This window comes from Chrysochloris asiatica, unplaced genomic scaffold, assembly GCF_000296735.1.
Source record: "Chrysochloris asiatica unplaced genomic scaffold, ChrAsi1.0 scaffold00131, whole genome shotgun sequence".
NCBI lineage: Eukaryota > Metazoa > Chordata > Mammalia > Afrosoricida > Chrysochloridae > Chrysochloris > Chrysochloris asiatica.
Genome location: NW_006408649.1, coordinates 274,204 through 290,126, shown reverse-complemented (window position 1 = coordinate 290,126; position 15,923 = coordinate 274,204). Strand labels below are relative to the sequence as shown.

Below are 15,923 nucleotides of genomic sequence, written 5' to 3'. Positions count from 1 at the left end.
GTCGGTTCCGACTCGATGGCACCTGACAACAACAACACTTACGCATCAGAAAGGGTTTGAAACCTTTTCAGTGATTTAAAAGCTGCACTGCAGCAAGTGACGGTGACTGTAGGAAGAACTGCTTGTGAGTAGGAGTTGGTTCAATCATTTCAAAGTGAGGGCAAATTTATGTAACATTAAAATAGCAAGTGACAGTTGTCTGTAAGTTGAATTTTCATAACCTGGAAACTTACTATATTTCTGAAGAAAAAAAGGAACCAATGTTTCAGAAGAGAAACTGGTCTACAAGGCTAACAGCCCTCAAAAATCATCACCTCATCTATTCTAAGACTAGAAGGATAGATGGTGTCTAGCTACCCCTACCAACCATTTTCATCAGGGGTACAATAAATGGACACTGATAGAAAAATATAAACAAGGCAAAGAATTATTATAAATTCCATATTTACTGAGCCATTTGAGACTAAGGGCTCCCTGAAGACAAGCGCCCTGGAATACTATTGAAATCATGAACCAAAACTATACAGAAGGCACCTTTCAGTGAAACAAAGGACAACATCCATGAACATAGTGACATTCAAACACCATTTATATGAGACTAAACCCCTTCCATGACTAAGACTCAAGGGGAACACACGAGCAGGCATGTGGTCTGGCTGACGACCATGTTGGTCACCGATAAGGTGAAGAGTGGGAAAAACAGCAATGAATTTGGGAGCTAAGTCCAATCACATTCGATAGACTCCTGTGAACCTGGGTGGAGACCTGGATGGCCAGCGTATGGCAAGACCCAGGGACTCCGGGGCCCAGAGGCAGTGACCTGGCCACAGAAGACTAGAGTGGAGAGCAAAGAGTCCAGCTGATATGAAGTGAGGGGAGATGCACAAGAACAACCATACTTGCAAATTGTACCCACTTGACCTGGCTTTGATAGCTGGATGATCAGAACTCGACTAGAAGAAGAAAGAAGAGGGGAAAAAAAAAGTAACCCACTACAATTTGATGAACTTTACCTAAATGTATGGATGTTGTTGTTGTTAAGTGCCGTCAAGTGGATTCCGTCCCATAGCGACCCTGTATAGGGTTTCCAAGGAGCCGCTGGTGAGCTTTAACCACCGACCTTGCAGTTAAAACAACTTTGCAGTCTGACGCATTAGCCCACAGCACCACACCAGGACTCGTTTGGATGTAGTAGCTCAAAAAAGGTAACAAATCTTTACAGTAAGGATCACTCCCACCCCATCGGTACACAGGGTTGACAGGGAGCGGCAACTTAGACATTGGCAACCCAAAATATGGGGGAGGGGGGCTACAAAGGCAAGAAATGACTGGCTTACAAGCTTTCAAGAGGGAGCCAAATTCCAGAGTGGCCGGGGAACGTAGAATCTCCATTGAATGATTTCCAACCTATTGGGATGGGGCTAATGAAAGGAGATGGGGTAAGACTCATGTGGTACAACAGTGAATAATTGCTATCAGGGCTGACTGTGAGGATCAGAAATGTAAACATAGATGTTTTGCAACAAAAGGAGGGGTGTGATTGATTTTGCAGTCCAAGAACAGAGGTCCCTGGGACCATCAAGTGAGAAGAGCGGAGTACGGGACCCTAGCCAGAGAAGCTGTGACGCCAGAAATGGAGGCAGAGACGATGATGTGGAGAGATGGAGTGGCTGGGAACACTGGCTTCAGGGAGGGAGAGGGGCTGTGTGCTGACAGCCAGGAGGCAGGCCTGTGAAGTGTACCCTTTGGTTATTTGATGATGCATGGAGGGGATTGTAATCATGGCAATGAAAAGAAATACAATAGGATGAATGTAAAATTGATGTTCTCCCATGTAAACTCACATAATTCACAATTAAAAACTTTTTTAAAAAATGTCTACAATGTGTTTGAATAATTTGTGTATAATTGTCAAAAGGGAACTTAATTTACTGCACAAACTTTCACTAAAAATACTGTTATATATGTATTATTGCTGTTAAAGGCTATTGCGTCTGTTTTGACTCCTATCAACCCTATGCATGATTTCAGAGGATAGGCTGGTGGGTTTGAACTGTTGACCTTGTGGTTAGCAGTTCAGTGCTTACCCTGCAGCACCACACCACAAGAAACCAAAAGAAATGTGCAGAAATGGAGTAATATACTTGGCCAGTGGATAGGATGACTAACATTGTGAAAAGGTCAATACTACCCAAAGCAATCTACAGATATAATGGAATGCAATCCTAATGCCAATTCCAACATCATTCTTTAAAAGATGGTCAAATTAATCATTAACTTCATATAGAAAGGAAAGAGACCTGGATAAGCAAAGCATTATTGAAAAAGAAGAACAAAGTATAAGAGGTTTCTCACTTTCTGATCTCAAAGCCTACTACATAGCTGCAGTAGTCAAAATAGCCTGGTAGCGGTTCTACCCTAAACACATAGAACATGGGGAGAGTGGTGTGGCGCTGTGAGCTAATGTGTCAGACGGCAAAAGTTGTTTGAATTGCAAGGTCATGGTTCAAGCTCACCAGTTGCTCCTTGTAAACCATATATAGTGTCGCTATGGGTGGGAATCAACTCAAAGGCATTTAACAACAACCACCACCACCTACATACGATCAACTGATCTTCGACACCGGGTCAAAATGCATTAAACGAGGAACAGTCTCTTCAACACATGTGCTGGCAAAAGTAGAACTCCACTTGCAGAAAAATAAAAGCGGACCCATGTCTCACATCTTATATTATAAAGAACTCAATGTAGTTTAAAAACCTAAATGTAAAGCCTATAACTTTAAAGATCATGAATGAAAAAACAGAGATAAATTTAGGGGCTCTGATGCATGGCATAAACTATCAAACATAACAGTAAACACACAAACAGAAGACAAAATATATGACTGGGACTTTTTAAAAAGTAGACATTTACCCCACCCCACCCCCATGAACTTTTGAAGCATACTTTTATACACAAATAGCTATAATTAATTGACATTAACATTTTTTTTTTCCTTTGGGGCTAGAAGCAGGAAGTTTCATTGCAGCAGGAAGTTTCATTGCACTTTTTACTCTCCATTGACTGTAAAATGTAATCAAATATATAACTGGTTTGGGGGAAGGCAGTTAATGACTTAAGACATTTAAGAATAAAATGGCAATGCATTTTAGTAACACTAACCTTCATAATTTTTAGAAACTCTGAGCTACAAATTTATATGAATGGTGTAACTGAATTAAAATTTTCTTGCTGTATCACAATCACCTTATATATTAACTGCTTAAAATGCTACAGGATATTTATAATCACAGTCAAATTCTTTGCACAAGATGATATTTAAAATAACGATAATTTTTAAGTCTAAAAGATTTATCTGACAAAGTAAAACTATCATTTTTAGTACAACTTCAGTAAAAAAGAAAACATGAGACTGTCTCTTGAGATATATCCCTTAAGGTTTATCCAAGTCAAAAGACTACAGAGGACAAAGTCACTAAAGAACTTTCAACAGGCCATGGAGCTTTTCAAAAGATAATAATGAAATACAAAAGAAGGCAATTTTTTGAAACCTTATCTGAAAACTGTGACAGGAGAACTTCAATTATGCCTGGCCTACCGACTCTAAATATTTTCACAGTTAAAGTTCAGAATAAAGATTAGCAGTTTACATGCCTAGCTAACCTAGCTAGCACTGGGGTCTAAGACTGGAACAACAGAAAATCTACCCCAGCAACAAGGGACAGGTAAAGTTTAGGGACCTTAGGAGGTACACAATGCTCACACAGAATAAAGTGTATAATATAAGAACTGCGTAACAAGATGTTTGTTTTGGAGTACCTTCATGGGTTTTGTATTAAGATAAAAGAACTTGAGAAATGTGAAGATAATTAAAATTAAAATCAAACCAAGAGCTTTCAATTATGATACCTTTTTTAAAACAGCAGAATCTATTTAATGAAAGAATATTCTGAGATAGAAAGACAAGCCTAAAAAGAAAATAAATTTATTTCTGTTGCTACTCTTAGCTACTACTGAGTAGATCCTAGATTCATTGTAACACTAACCTCAACGGAGGCAGTTGCCTGATTTTACACTACCCTCAAGTTCAGTTGTGGATCAGACAGCTATTTCCCAAGGATTTTCATTGGCTTATTTTTGAAAGATCGCCAGATCAACCCTTCATTATCTTTTAAACCAACTTATAAATCTATTCAACTGAAAAAAATATGGAAATAAACCAAATACCAAAACTGAAATGATGTTCATCTGAAACTCAAAATCAAAACCACGTTTTATTTTTTACCCAATAATTATGTGTTAATAATACTCTTTTTTTAATGTTACAACTATGAACTTTAAAAAAATATGGTAAACTACTGACTTTTTTATTTTGTGTTTACACTTAACATTTCATTTGAAAGAACAGAGCAGGGATGGGGGACTCTATTGTTAATGGATGAAATGACCAAGTTACTCTTTCATTGAAAAAGTTATTTTACTTCATATGGTTCTTCTATCCATGGTGGTGGTGGCTGTGTACCCTCGAGTTGGTTCCGACTCATAGTGACCCTATACAGGGGTTCTGAGGCTGTAAATCTTTACGGGAGCAGAACACCTCGTCTTTCTGCTGTGGAACAGCTGGTAGTTTCGAACTGCTGACCTTGCGGTTTGCAGCCCGATTTGTAACCACTACGCTACCAGAGCTCCTTTCTTCTATACTCCTTGTAAATGTAAATGCCACCAAATGTTTTATGGTTGGTTTGTACATTAAAAGATGGGAGAAGATGATGATACAATGACATGAGTCAGCTGTGATAGTTCATAGGTTAATTGTGATCACAAAAACTTAGAACTCTAACATGGGTGTAAAATTTGTTGTTGTTGCTGTTCTTAAGTGCCGTCGAGTCAGTTTCGACCCATGGCGACCCTGAGCAGGGTTTCCAAGGCTGTAAATCTTTACGGGAGCAGAAAGCCTCATCTTTCTCCCACAGAGCAGCTGGTAGTTTCGAACTGCTGACCTTGCCGTTCTCAGCCCAATTCGTAACCACTACGCTACCAGAGCTCCTTGGTTATAAAATTAGCCTTCTCAAAAGCTGAAGGTAGGAATCTCACTAATATCAAGAAGAAAGAGCCAGGAGTGGAGATTATCCTTTAGAACCTGAGATCCCTGCTCATTCAACCTCTTTGACTCAGGGACAATGTTGTAACACTGAGGAGTGGAAAAGACTAGAAACAAGAGCCAGAGCACTAGACAAAGTGGTGGGCCTCAGAGCAAGTAAAGCTGAGTGCTATGGGGGCAAATGCTTGCTTAGAGAGTGGACTGCCTCCAGGCACTTAATTGGGATAGTTAGGTTTGCTGATCCACAAAGCTAGAACTGAGCAGCTTCAGGCTGAGGTTTATGGTGGAGTTGTGTGTGTCCTGAGGGCATTTATCAGCAGCCCTAAGAGAAACATGAATCATTGCTGGGACCAAGAGAAGCCTGGGAACAGATAAAGAAAGGCTGTTCTGACTAGAAGAACCATGCCCTGAACATCTCTAACCCTGAAATGTAACCTTTATCTTCCTTAATAAAAACCCATAAATTTGAGTATGGTATTTGAGTTCCGTGTGGCCATTACAATGAATTCTGGAACTCAACTGAGTAGACAATGTTATGGAGGGATGTTTGGTGTCTTTTTTTTTTTTTTTTTTGCTATTATAAAAACAATATGATTAGTTTTAAAAGGAAAAACAGACAGCAGTATAATCACTACAGTTTTCATGTTTAATATCCTAAATACAAAAAGAAAACTAGTAAGTGAACACAAAATAAGTTAACAGTAAAACACTAAGGAAACTTACCTTGCAAAGGCAGGATCTTTACCCCAAATTCTTCAAGATATCCAAGGGCTTGAATAAGATCTAGTTCTTCTTGAATGGCAGTGGGTCTATCTGTTATCAGTTGTAAGCAGCACCTAAGAGAAATTCAAGAATTTTATACAAAGAAGTGTCAGATGGCAGCTGATTATCTTTCTATATTCAACAACTTAAGAATCAACACATATCTATCAGAAATCTTCTACATCACGCTTTATATTATCTTAATTGGCATAGCAAACCTATGAGGCAGGCACATGTCATTATCTTGTTTTGAAGGAAGACAAAATTTAGTTTGCAGAAGGGATATGATTTGCCTATGGTTACATGGAAAATACATATGGTGCAATGATATGAACCAAGGCAATCTAATTTTGTATTTAACATTCATTTTACTATTGATTCTAAAGAAAATGTGTATACATCGAAAGATTAAAAATGGAAGAATTTAGGTAACGTCCAGTTTTACTAAGAGGTAAAAAAGAATCATTTTTATTCAGTTCAAATTTTAGGTATCAAAAATAGTAACAACAACATAGGAAATACACAAGGGATACTTTTCTGATCAATAAGAAGGAATCAGTTTGGAAAGCAGTATGAGATAGCAGATAGAAGAAAGTGATTTGCTAATCAGGAATTGAAAAGGAATGGTGCCGCATTCATTATCAGAAAGAACATTTTAAGATCTAGCTTGTCAGGGACAGGCTATCTATATACATACAAAGAAACCAGTTAATGCCACTATTATGGAAATTTATGCACGAACCACTAAAGTCAGTGATGATGAAATTGAAGACTTCTACCAAGTTGTTCAGTCTGAAATTGATCAAACATGCAATCAAGATGTATTGCTAATCACTGGCAAATGGAATGCAAAGGTTGGTAACAAAGAAGACAGATTAGTAGTTGGAAAATATGGCCTTGGTGATAAAAACGATGCTGGAGATCACATAATAGAATTTTGCAAGACCAATGACTTGCTCATTGCAAATACTTTTTTAAAAAACAGCATAAAAAATGTCTATACACATGGACCTCAGCAAATGGCTAACAGATAAATCAAAGTGACTATATTTGAGGGAACAGACAGTGGGAAAACTCCTTATCAACCAAAACAAGCAAAGGGGCAGACTGTGGAACAGACCATCAACTGCACATATCTAAGTTCAGGCTGAAACTGAAGAAAATTTGAACAAGTCCCACGGAACCAAAATTTGACCTTGAACATATCCCACCTGAATTTAGAGATCATCTGAAGAACAGATTTAATGAATTAACACTAATGAAAAAAGACTAGAAGAGTTGTGGGATGGCATCAAGAATATCATACAGGAAGAAAGCAATCAGTCACTAACAAGAAAGGAGAGAAGGAAAAGACCAAAATGGATGTCAGAAGAGACTCTGACCTTGCTCTCCAGTGTAGAGATGCTGAAGCAAATGGAAGAAATGAAGTAAAAAGGCTGAATAAAAATTTTCAAAGGGCAGCTAGAGAAGACAAAGTTGTGTTATAACTTTTAGATAAACAAAAGGGAAAAACACACTCAGCATTTCTTAAGCTGAAAGAACTGAGGAAAAAAATTAAGGTTTCACTTGCCTTAATGACGGATTTTAAGGACAAAATATTGAATGATGCGGAAAGTAGCAAAAGATGAAAGGAATGAAGAAAGTCACTGTACCAAAAAGAAATGGATGCTGTTCATATGATCAAGAAGCACCATATGATCAAGAGCCAATGGTGCTGAAGAAAGAAGTCCAAGTACACTTAAGGCACTGGCAGAGAACAAGGCTCAAGGAATTGATAGAAAACAAATTGAAATATTTCAATAACCTGATGCAGCACTGGAGGCACTGACTCATCTGGGCCAAGAAATTTGGAATATAGCAACCTGGCCAACTGACTGGAAGAGATTCATATTTGTATTCCTTCAAAAGAGAAGAGGCCCAATGGTTTGTGGGAAACATTGGACAACAACACTGATAATTGCATGCAAGTAAAATTTTGCTAAAGATAATTCAAAAATGGCTGTAAAATTATACTGACAGGGAACTGCCAGAAGTTCAAGCCAAATTCAGACATGGATGTGGACTGCTGACATCAGATAGATCTTGACTTAAAGCAGAGAATATCAGAAAGATGTTTACCTGTGCTTTATTGACTATGCAGAGGCTTTTGACCTGCTATGGACAACACTTCATATAATTAGTATTCCATAACATTTCATTGTGTTCTTAAGGAACCTATACATATAACAAGAGGCAAGATTTCAAACAGAACAAGGGGAAACTGAGTGGTTTAAAATCAGGAAAGATGTGTGCCAGGATTGTATTCTTTCACCATACTTATTCGATCTATAAACAGAGCAAATAATCCAAGAAGCTGGATTATATGAAGAACATGGCATCCAGATTGGAGGAAGACTCACTGACAACCTGCAATACACAGCAAATACAACCTTGCTTGCTGAAAGCAAAGAGCACTTTCAATATTTACTGATGAAGATCAAAGACCACGGCTTTCTGTATGGGTTGCACCTCAGTGTAAAGAAAACAATAAATAACATCAAGATAAATGGATAAAAGACTGAAGTTATCAAAGACTTCATTTTGTTTGAATCCATTATCAACACTTAAAGAAGTAGCAGTCAAGAAACCAAATGATGTACTGCTTTGTGCAAATCTGCTGGTGAGATATTTTGAAAGTGTTCAAAAGCACAGATGTCAATTTGAGGACTAAGCTTTGCCTGACTCAAGCCAGAGTATTTTCAAAAGCTTGGTATGCGTGTGAAAACTGCACATTTTATAAAGAAGACCTTAGAAGAATTGATGCATTTGAGTTATGGTGTTAGGTCCCTGGAGAAGTACATCATGCTAGTTAAAGCAGAAAGCAGTGAAAAAGAAGAAGACGCCCCAATGAGACATAATGGCATAACAGCTGCAGCAGTGGGCTCAAGCTTAACAGCCATTGTGAACATGGTACAGGACTGGGCATGTTCATTCTATTGTGCATGAGGTCACTGAGTCAGAACTGACTCCATGGCAACTAACAACAACAATCCAAGAATTAGTATAAAAAGTTTTTTTTTAGTCAGAGAAAAGTATACTTTTGATTAAAGTTTGGATTAATGAATAAAATTATTTTTTAAAGTACATTTATAGTAACATACAGGAGTAAACGAGAATGAAAAAAATATGCCATGGAGAAATAAAAAATATTAGCTAAACTCATAACAATACCAAAATGAGCAGATCTAGCCACAAATATGGGTCAATATCACTGAATGATAATCATCAATCTTGTCTATTCTTGTAAAATTATAGGATTAATTAGTTCATTACTCACAGATTTTTTTTATTATGCAGAAAAGTTGTACAACCTCTTTGTATTACCTGTCAAAATGCTCAATTCACTTATTTTAAAACTAGTAATTTCAATGCTAGAAATGTATACTACCAATAGGCTCATACATGGTCTAAGTGCAGGTTCCACATATGCACAAAAAATGTTCTGGAATTCTCATTCTCCGCAAAGTTACTCATTATTTGTTATGATCCACATAGTCAAATGTCACAAAAGTAAACACATTTCTGGTATTCCCAGTATTTAGCCATGACATCAGCAATGCTACCCCTTGTTCCAAGTTTTCTTTTGAATCCAGTTTGAATTTCTGTCAATTCCCTGTTAACGTACAGGTGCAACCATTTTTTAATGATCTTCAGCGACATTAACTTGTGCATAATATTAATGATATTGTTCAATAATTTCCACATTCTGTTGGAATGCCATTTTTTGGAACTGGTGGATATAAATATGGAACTCTTCTAACATCTGACACAAATGCTGAAATCATAAAACATTTGGCCAAGTAGCTGTCATCAAATTTCTTGGTATAGACAAGTGTACATTTCCAGTATCACTTTCATTTGTTAAAACATCTCAATTGGTATTTCCATCAATTTCTGGAGCTTTATTATTGCTCACCAGTGCAGCTTGGACTTCATGCTTCAATGCCAGTGCTATATTATACATATATGATATCTTTTTAAAATTTAGGTGCATCTTTGCAAAAGAAAAAGAAATGAAATCCAGGAGACATACAGGATATACCTTTTGAAAAATGATCTCTCAATACCACCTGTCAAAAAGATTTAGGTCAAACACAAATCTCAGTTTCAAAAGTTATTCTATTTTTGTTTTCATCATGAGAAAGAGAAATATAATACTTTGGCAGAACAGAAAGGAAAAAAAAATACTGTGTTAAACAATTTTGTCAACTTCAATAAGATGGTTTCAGAAAACATGATTCTCTCTGAGGTAAGGTATCACTGGAAAAAAATAAAGTTTTGGAAGGACTGAAAAAACTACAAGTAATTTTGGGAAAAAACATAAAGTTAGATACTTATACTATAAACTATATCAAAATGTTATTAATGGGGCCCAAATAAAAGTGTAAAAAACAAAATCATTAAAATACTAAAAATATGCCACAAAAGTAAACACAATGAAAATTAATAATAGTTTAACAGTCTTAGAAATTCAAAGGTTTTTTTTAAAGGATAAGACAAAACACAGAAACCACTAAGAAAATAGTTTGTGGGGTTTTGTTTTTTTTTAAATCTGTGCAGCCATCTTAATAAATTATATGAGGAAAGTCTCCAAGATATAAAAATCAAAATTTCCAAAACCAAAGAAAACGAATTCAGAGATCCCAAGGAGAACCAATTAATACTAAGCTCTGATTACTTAACAGAAATCACGTAGGCAAGAAGGCAATGGAATTACTTAACAGAAATCACGTAGGCAAGAAGGCAATGGAATGACTTATAAAACTGTGAAGGACAAAAATTGGCAACCAATAATTCTATACCCAGAATATTTATCCCTAAAACAAAATGATGAAATCAGGTCATTTCCAGATAAACAAAAATTAAAGGAATTGGTCATATCCAAACTAATGTTACAAAAAATATTAAAGGGAGTTCTCTGGACAGAGAACCTATATCTGAAGACAACATATTAAGATTAACATACAGAATACCAGCATCCACAACTCAGTCCAGATTTGTTGTTCTTGTGGTTTAGTGCCATTGAGTTGGTTCTGACTCAAAGCAACCCTGTATACGGTTTCTGAGGAGCTGCAGTGTGTTTCAAACTGACCTTGAAATCATGTACTTATCCTATAGCACCTATATTATATGTATTATATAGTCTATGGGATCCTGGTGTAGCACTGAGGGTTAATGTGCCGGACTACAAAGTTGGCTTGAACTGCAAGTTTGCAGGTTCAAGCTCAGCAGTAGCTCCTCGGAAACTCTATACAAGCACACTATGAATTGGAACCGATTTGACAGTACATAAAAACAGCAGCAACAACAATATATACTATAGAGTCAATGTACTATTGCAGAATATATATATATTATATGGTATTTTCAATAGCCTCATATGCATGTGAAAGTTGGACAGTGACCAAGGAAGGCCATAGAAGAATGGATGCACTTGAGTTAAGGTGTTGGAGGCGGATATTGAAAGCACCAAAGATCGCCAAAAGAATAAACAAATCTGTGTTGGAAGAAGAATAACCAGAATGCTCCTTAAAACCCAAGATGGTCAGACTTCATCTCATACTTCAGACATATTATCAGGATGGTCCAGTCACTGGAGAAGGACATCATCATGCTTGGGGAAAATGGAGAGTCGGAGAAGAAAAAGATCACCAAGATGGATTGACATAGTGGCAGCAGCAATGGGCTCAAGCGTTAACACTTGTGAAGTTGGCGCAGGACCGGGCAGTATTTTATTCTGTTGTGCACAGGGTTGCTATGAATCAGTACCAACATGATGGCACCTAACAACAACAACAACAACAACAACACATGATTTAGGTACACAAATATAGGTGTATCCATAGGATAAACACTTGACCTTACGGCTGGCCTGAATTTCAAGACTGGCAGTTCAAACTCACCAACTGCTCCCCGAAACTCTATACAAGATTGTTTGAGTCAGAACTAATTCAAAAGCACTTAACAACAATTTAAGGAAAACAAGGAAATGATTATAGTAACAGGACAGTGGATACCTCTAAAAGCAGATAGGGGTTACAATAGAAGAGATATACACAATGGGTAAGAGTGAGCTTCAAGGTACTGTTATTAATCTACTCTTTAATCAGGTCATCTTGGTTCCACTTCCTAAAATTCTTCAAACTGCAAATCCTCCTGGTTTTATATGATGTTTTAAGAGTGCCTGGTTTGACACCTTGAGGACAGAGGAAGCAGATCCCTGAACCCCTGACATTGTTACCATATACTTAGTCTTACAGATTTTCCAAGATAGGTTTTACAGACCCAGATGGAGAATCAAAATATATCAACCACCAGTCACCTGTCAGTTTGTCATAATGTGGTGGCTTGTGTGTTGCTCTGATTTTGGAAGCTATGCCACAGATATTTTAAATACCAGCAGAATCATCTATGGTGGACAGGTTTCAGCTGAGCATCCAGACAAAGCCAGACTAGGAAGGAAGAGAGAAGGCCTACTTCCTAATATTTAGTCACTGAAAGCCTTATTGATAATAATGGAACTCTGTCAGCTAGCACCAGAATAATGAACATGATGAAGAGTACAAAAATACTGTCAGATATAGTGTCAGAAAATGAGCCCATCAGGTTGGAAGAAACACAGACTAGGACTGGGAAAGAGCTGCTTCCTCAAAGAAGTTAACCATGATGACCCAAACAGAGTAAAGTTTTCAGAACCTTCATTGGCTGATACGGCACAACTTAAACTGAGGATAATAAACTGTAAACATCCATTAATAATCAGAACATGGATTGTACATAGTATGAATCTAAGCAAAAGGGAAGTTATCAAAAATGAAATGGAACACATAAACATCGATATCCTGGGCATTAGTGAGCTGCGTGGACTGGTATTGACCATTTCGAATCTAATAATCACATGGTTTACTATGCCAAGGATGACAAACTGAAGTGGAATGGTGTCACATTCATCACAAAAAAGAACACTTCAATATTTAGCTTGAAATATAATGCTGTCTCTTATGGGATAATAGCCTGCAAGGAAAACCAGTTAAATAAGCACTAATATTCAAATTTATGCACCAATCACTAAAGCCAGTGATGATAAAATTGAAGAATTCTACCAACATCTTTAAGGAGCTCTGGTAGCATAGTGGTTACGAATCGGGCTGCGAACCTTAAGGTCAGCAGTTCGAAACTACCAGCCGCTCAGCGGGAGAAAGATGAGGCTTTCTACTCCTGTAAAGATTTACACCCTCGGAAACCCTGTACAGGGTCGCTATGGGTCGGAACCGACTCGACGGCACGTAACAACAACAACCAACATCTTTGGAGTCCTGATGTGGCACTGTAGGATAAGCTCTGGACCAAAACGTCAATTTGAACCACAAGGTTGGTGGTTCAAACTCACCAGTAGCTCTTTGAAAACGCTTTAAAGAGTTGCTATGAGTTGGAACTGACTCCAGGGTACTTAATAACAACAACAACTGACATCTTTAGTCTGAAATTAATCAAACAAGCAATTACAATGACAAGGTATTGATAATTACTGGCTATTGGAATACAAACATTGGGAAAAAAGAGTAAGGATCAGTAGTTGGAGAATATGACCTTGGGGACAGAAAAGATGCTTGAGATCACATGACAGAATTTTGCAAGTCCCATCCATTTCACTGAACATACCTTTTTTAAACAACATGAAAGATAACTGTACACATGGACCTCACCAGATGGAAGACACAGAAATCAAATTGACTACATCAGAGCTCTGGGAGCATAGTGGTTACAAATCGGGCTATGAACCATAAGGTCAGCAGTTCAAAACTACCAGCTGTTCTGCGGGAGAAAGATGAGGCTTCCTATTCCCATAAAGATTTACAGCCTTGGAAACCCTGTAAACGGTTGCTATGAGTCGGATTGATTCCACGGCATATAACTACATCTGTGCAAAAAGGCAGTGAGAAAACTCCCTATCAAAACAAGGCCAGGGCAGACTGTAGAACACATCATTAATGGCTCATATACAAATTTAGTGTGAAGCTGAAAAAAATTCAAACAAGTCACAAGAGCCACAACATGACCGAAACATGAACATATCCCACCTGAATTTAGAAATCATCTAAAGAGCAGATTTGATGCATTAGATACCAATGACCAAAGACTAGAAGAGTTGTGGGATGACATCAAGAACATCATGCAGGAAGAAAACAAAAGGTCATTAAGAACACAAGAAAGAAGGAAAAGAGACACTTTTCCTTGTCAGAAGAGATGCTGAAACTTGCTCTCTAGCACAGAGCTGCTAAAGCAAATGGATGAAATGAAGAGGTAAAAGAGCAAAATAGAAAACTCAAAAGGGTAGCTTGAGAAGGCAAAGTCAAATATTAAAACAAAATGTGCAAAGACCTGGAGTTAGAAAACCAAAGATGGACAATAAATAAGGAAGACTGTAGAAGAATTGACGCATCTGAGTTGTGGTGTTGGAGGAAAATATTAAATTACCAAGGAACGTCAAAGAACAACTAGTTCTGTGTTGGAAGAAATACAATCAGAATGCTCTTTATAAGCAAGGATAGCCAGACTTCATCTCTCATATGTCAGACATATATCAGGAGGGACCAGTTCCTGGAGAATGACATTGTGCTTGGTAACGTGGAGGGTCAACAAAAAAGAGGAAGACCCCAATGAGACAGACTGCTACAGTGGCAGCAGCAATGATTGTTAGGATGGCAAAGGACCTGGAGGTGTTTCGTTCTGTTGAGCACTTGGGTCGTACCGACTGCAAGGCACCTAACAACAACAACAACAACAACAACAAAATATAAAGAACCTACAAAATGAAAATAGGGAAGCAGAGGTATCAATTTATAAAGAAGACAACCACAAAGCAAAAAGAGGGAATGGCATATTTATAGAATTTTCAAACAGAGAAAAAATCAAGCAGATTTCACAACAAACAAACCATTTAAACTGAGGAAGTAATTAATAAAGAGTAACTTCAATCAAAATTTAAAAACCTTCTTATCAAAACAAAAAATACAGGAAAATTATAAAGATTTAGTAATCATAAAAACAGCAGTAAAGAAAATGACCAAAAAACAACTCTCAAACAAAATGAACTCCACACAGAAAATTATGTGGAACAAAGAAACCAACAGCACCACACATACACACACAAAAAAAATACAGTAAAATGACAGCAATTAATTTCTACCTGCTCCTCAGAAACCCTATATAGGGTAACTAAGGGTCAGAACTGACTCAACAGCACTTAACAATAACATTGATAACTACACTGAAAATAAATGGATTAAATGCACCAGTCACAGAATGGCTAAGAAAACGGGATCCTTCATTATGTCATCTACAAGAGACACACTTTACAAAGACAAAAACAGACTAAGAACCAAATAATAGAAAAATATATATCAAGGAATCAGAGATAAAAAACAGCAACAGGCATAAGGTAGAAACATTAGTTTCTGATCAAATAGACCTTTAAGGCAAAATCCAACATGATAGATTAAAAGGGGCATTATATAATTAGCCAAGGATCAACTGATCAAGAGGTGGTAGTGGTGTGCTGTGGAATTGGTACCAACTCATAGCGACCCTTTACAGGGTTTCCAAGGCTGTATATCTTTATAGGAGCAGAAAGCCTCATCTTTCTCCCGCGGAATTGCTGGTAGTTTCAAACTGCTGACCATGAGATTAGCAGCCCCATTCGTAATCACTATGCTACAAAACTCCTTGAACAAGAGGGTATAACCATAATAAATATCTCTGCTCCCAAAGAAAAGGCCCCAAACACAAAAATAAAATTCTAACAGAATTGAAGAAAGAAATAAACAACTCTATAATAATAGATTTTTTTTTTTTTTAAGGTTTTTGTTGTGGATTGAGTGAAAGTTTTCCGGGCACATCATCGGTTTCACATTCAAACATTCATATACCTTGTTTCATTACATTGATTATAATCCCCTCCACATACCATCAGTTAACAGAGTTTTTCTATATCCTCTTTTTTTTGGAAAAACTTTG

The 15,923-nt window shown here is 37.2% G+C and overlaps 1 protein-coding gene across 1 annotated transcript in view; it reads right to left on the bottom strand.

Moving 5' to 3' along the window:
- NBAS (neuroblastoma amplified sequence) overlaps positions 1-15,923 on the bottom strand; it is a gene marked incomplete at its 5' end in the record, with an annotated part of 556,069 nt that overhangs the window by 307,354 nt on the left and 232,792 nt on the right. Inside the window, one exon of the mRNA XM_006869470.1 lies at positions 5,829-5,941. Coding sequence (XP_006869532.1) covers positions 5,829-5,941 — 113 coding nt within the window. The remainder of the gene's footprint in view (positions 1-5,828; positions 5,942-15,923) is intronic.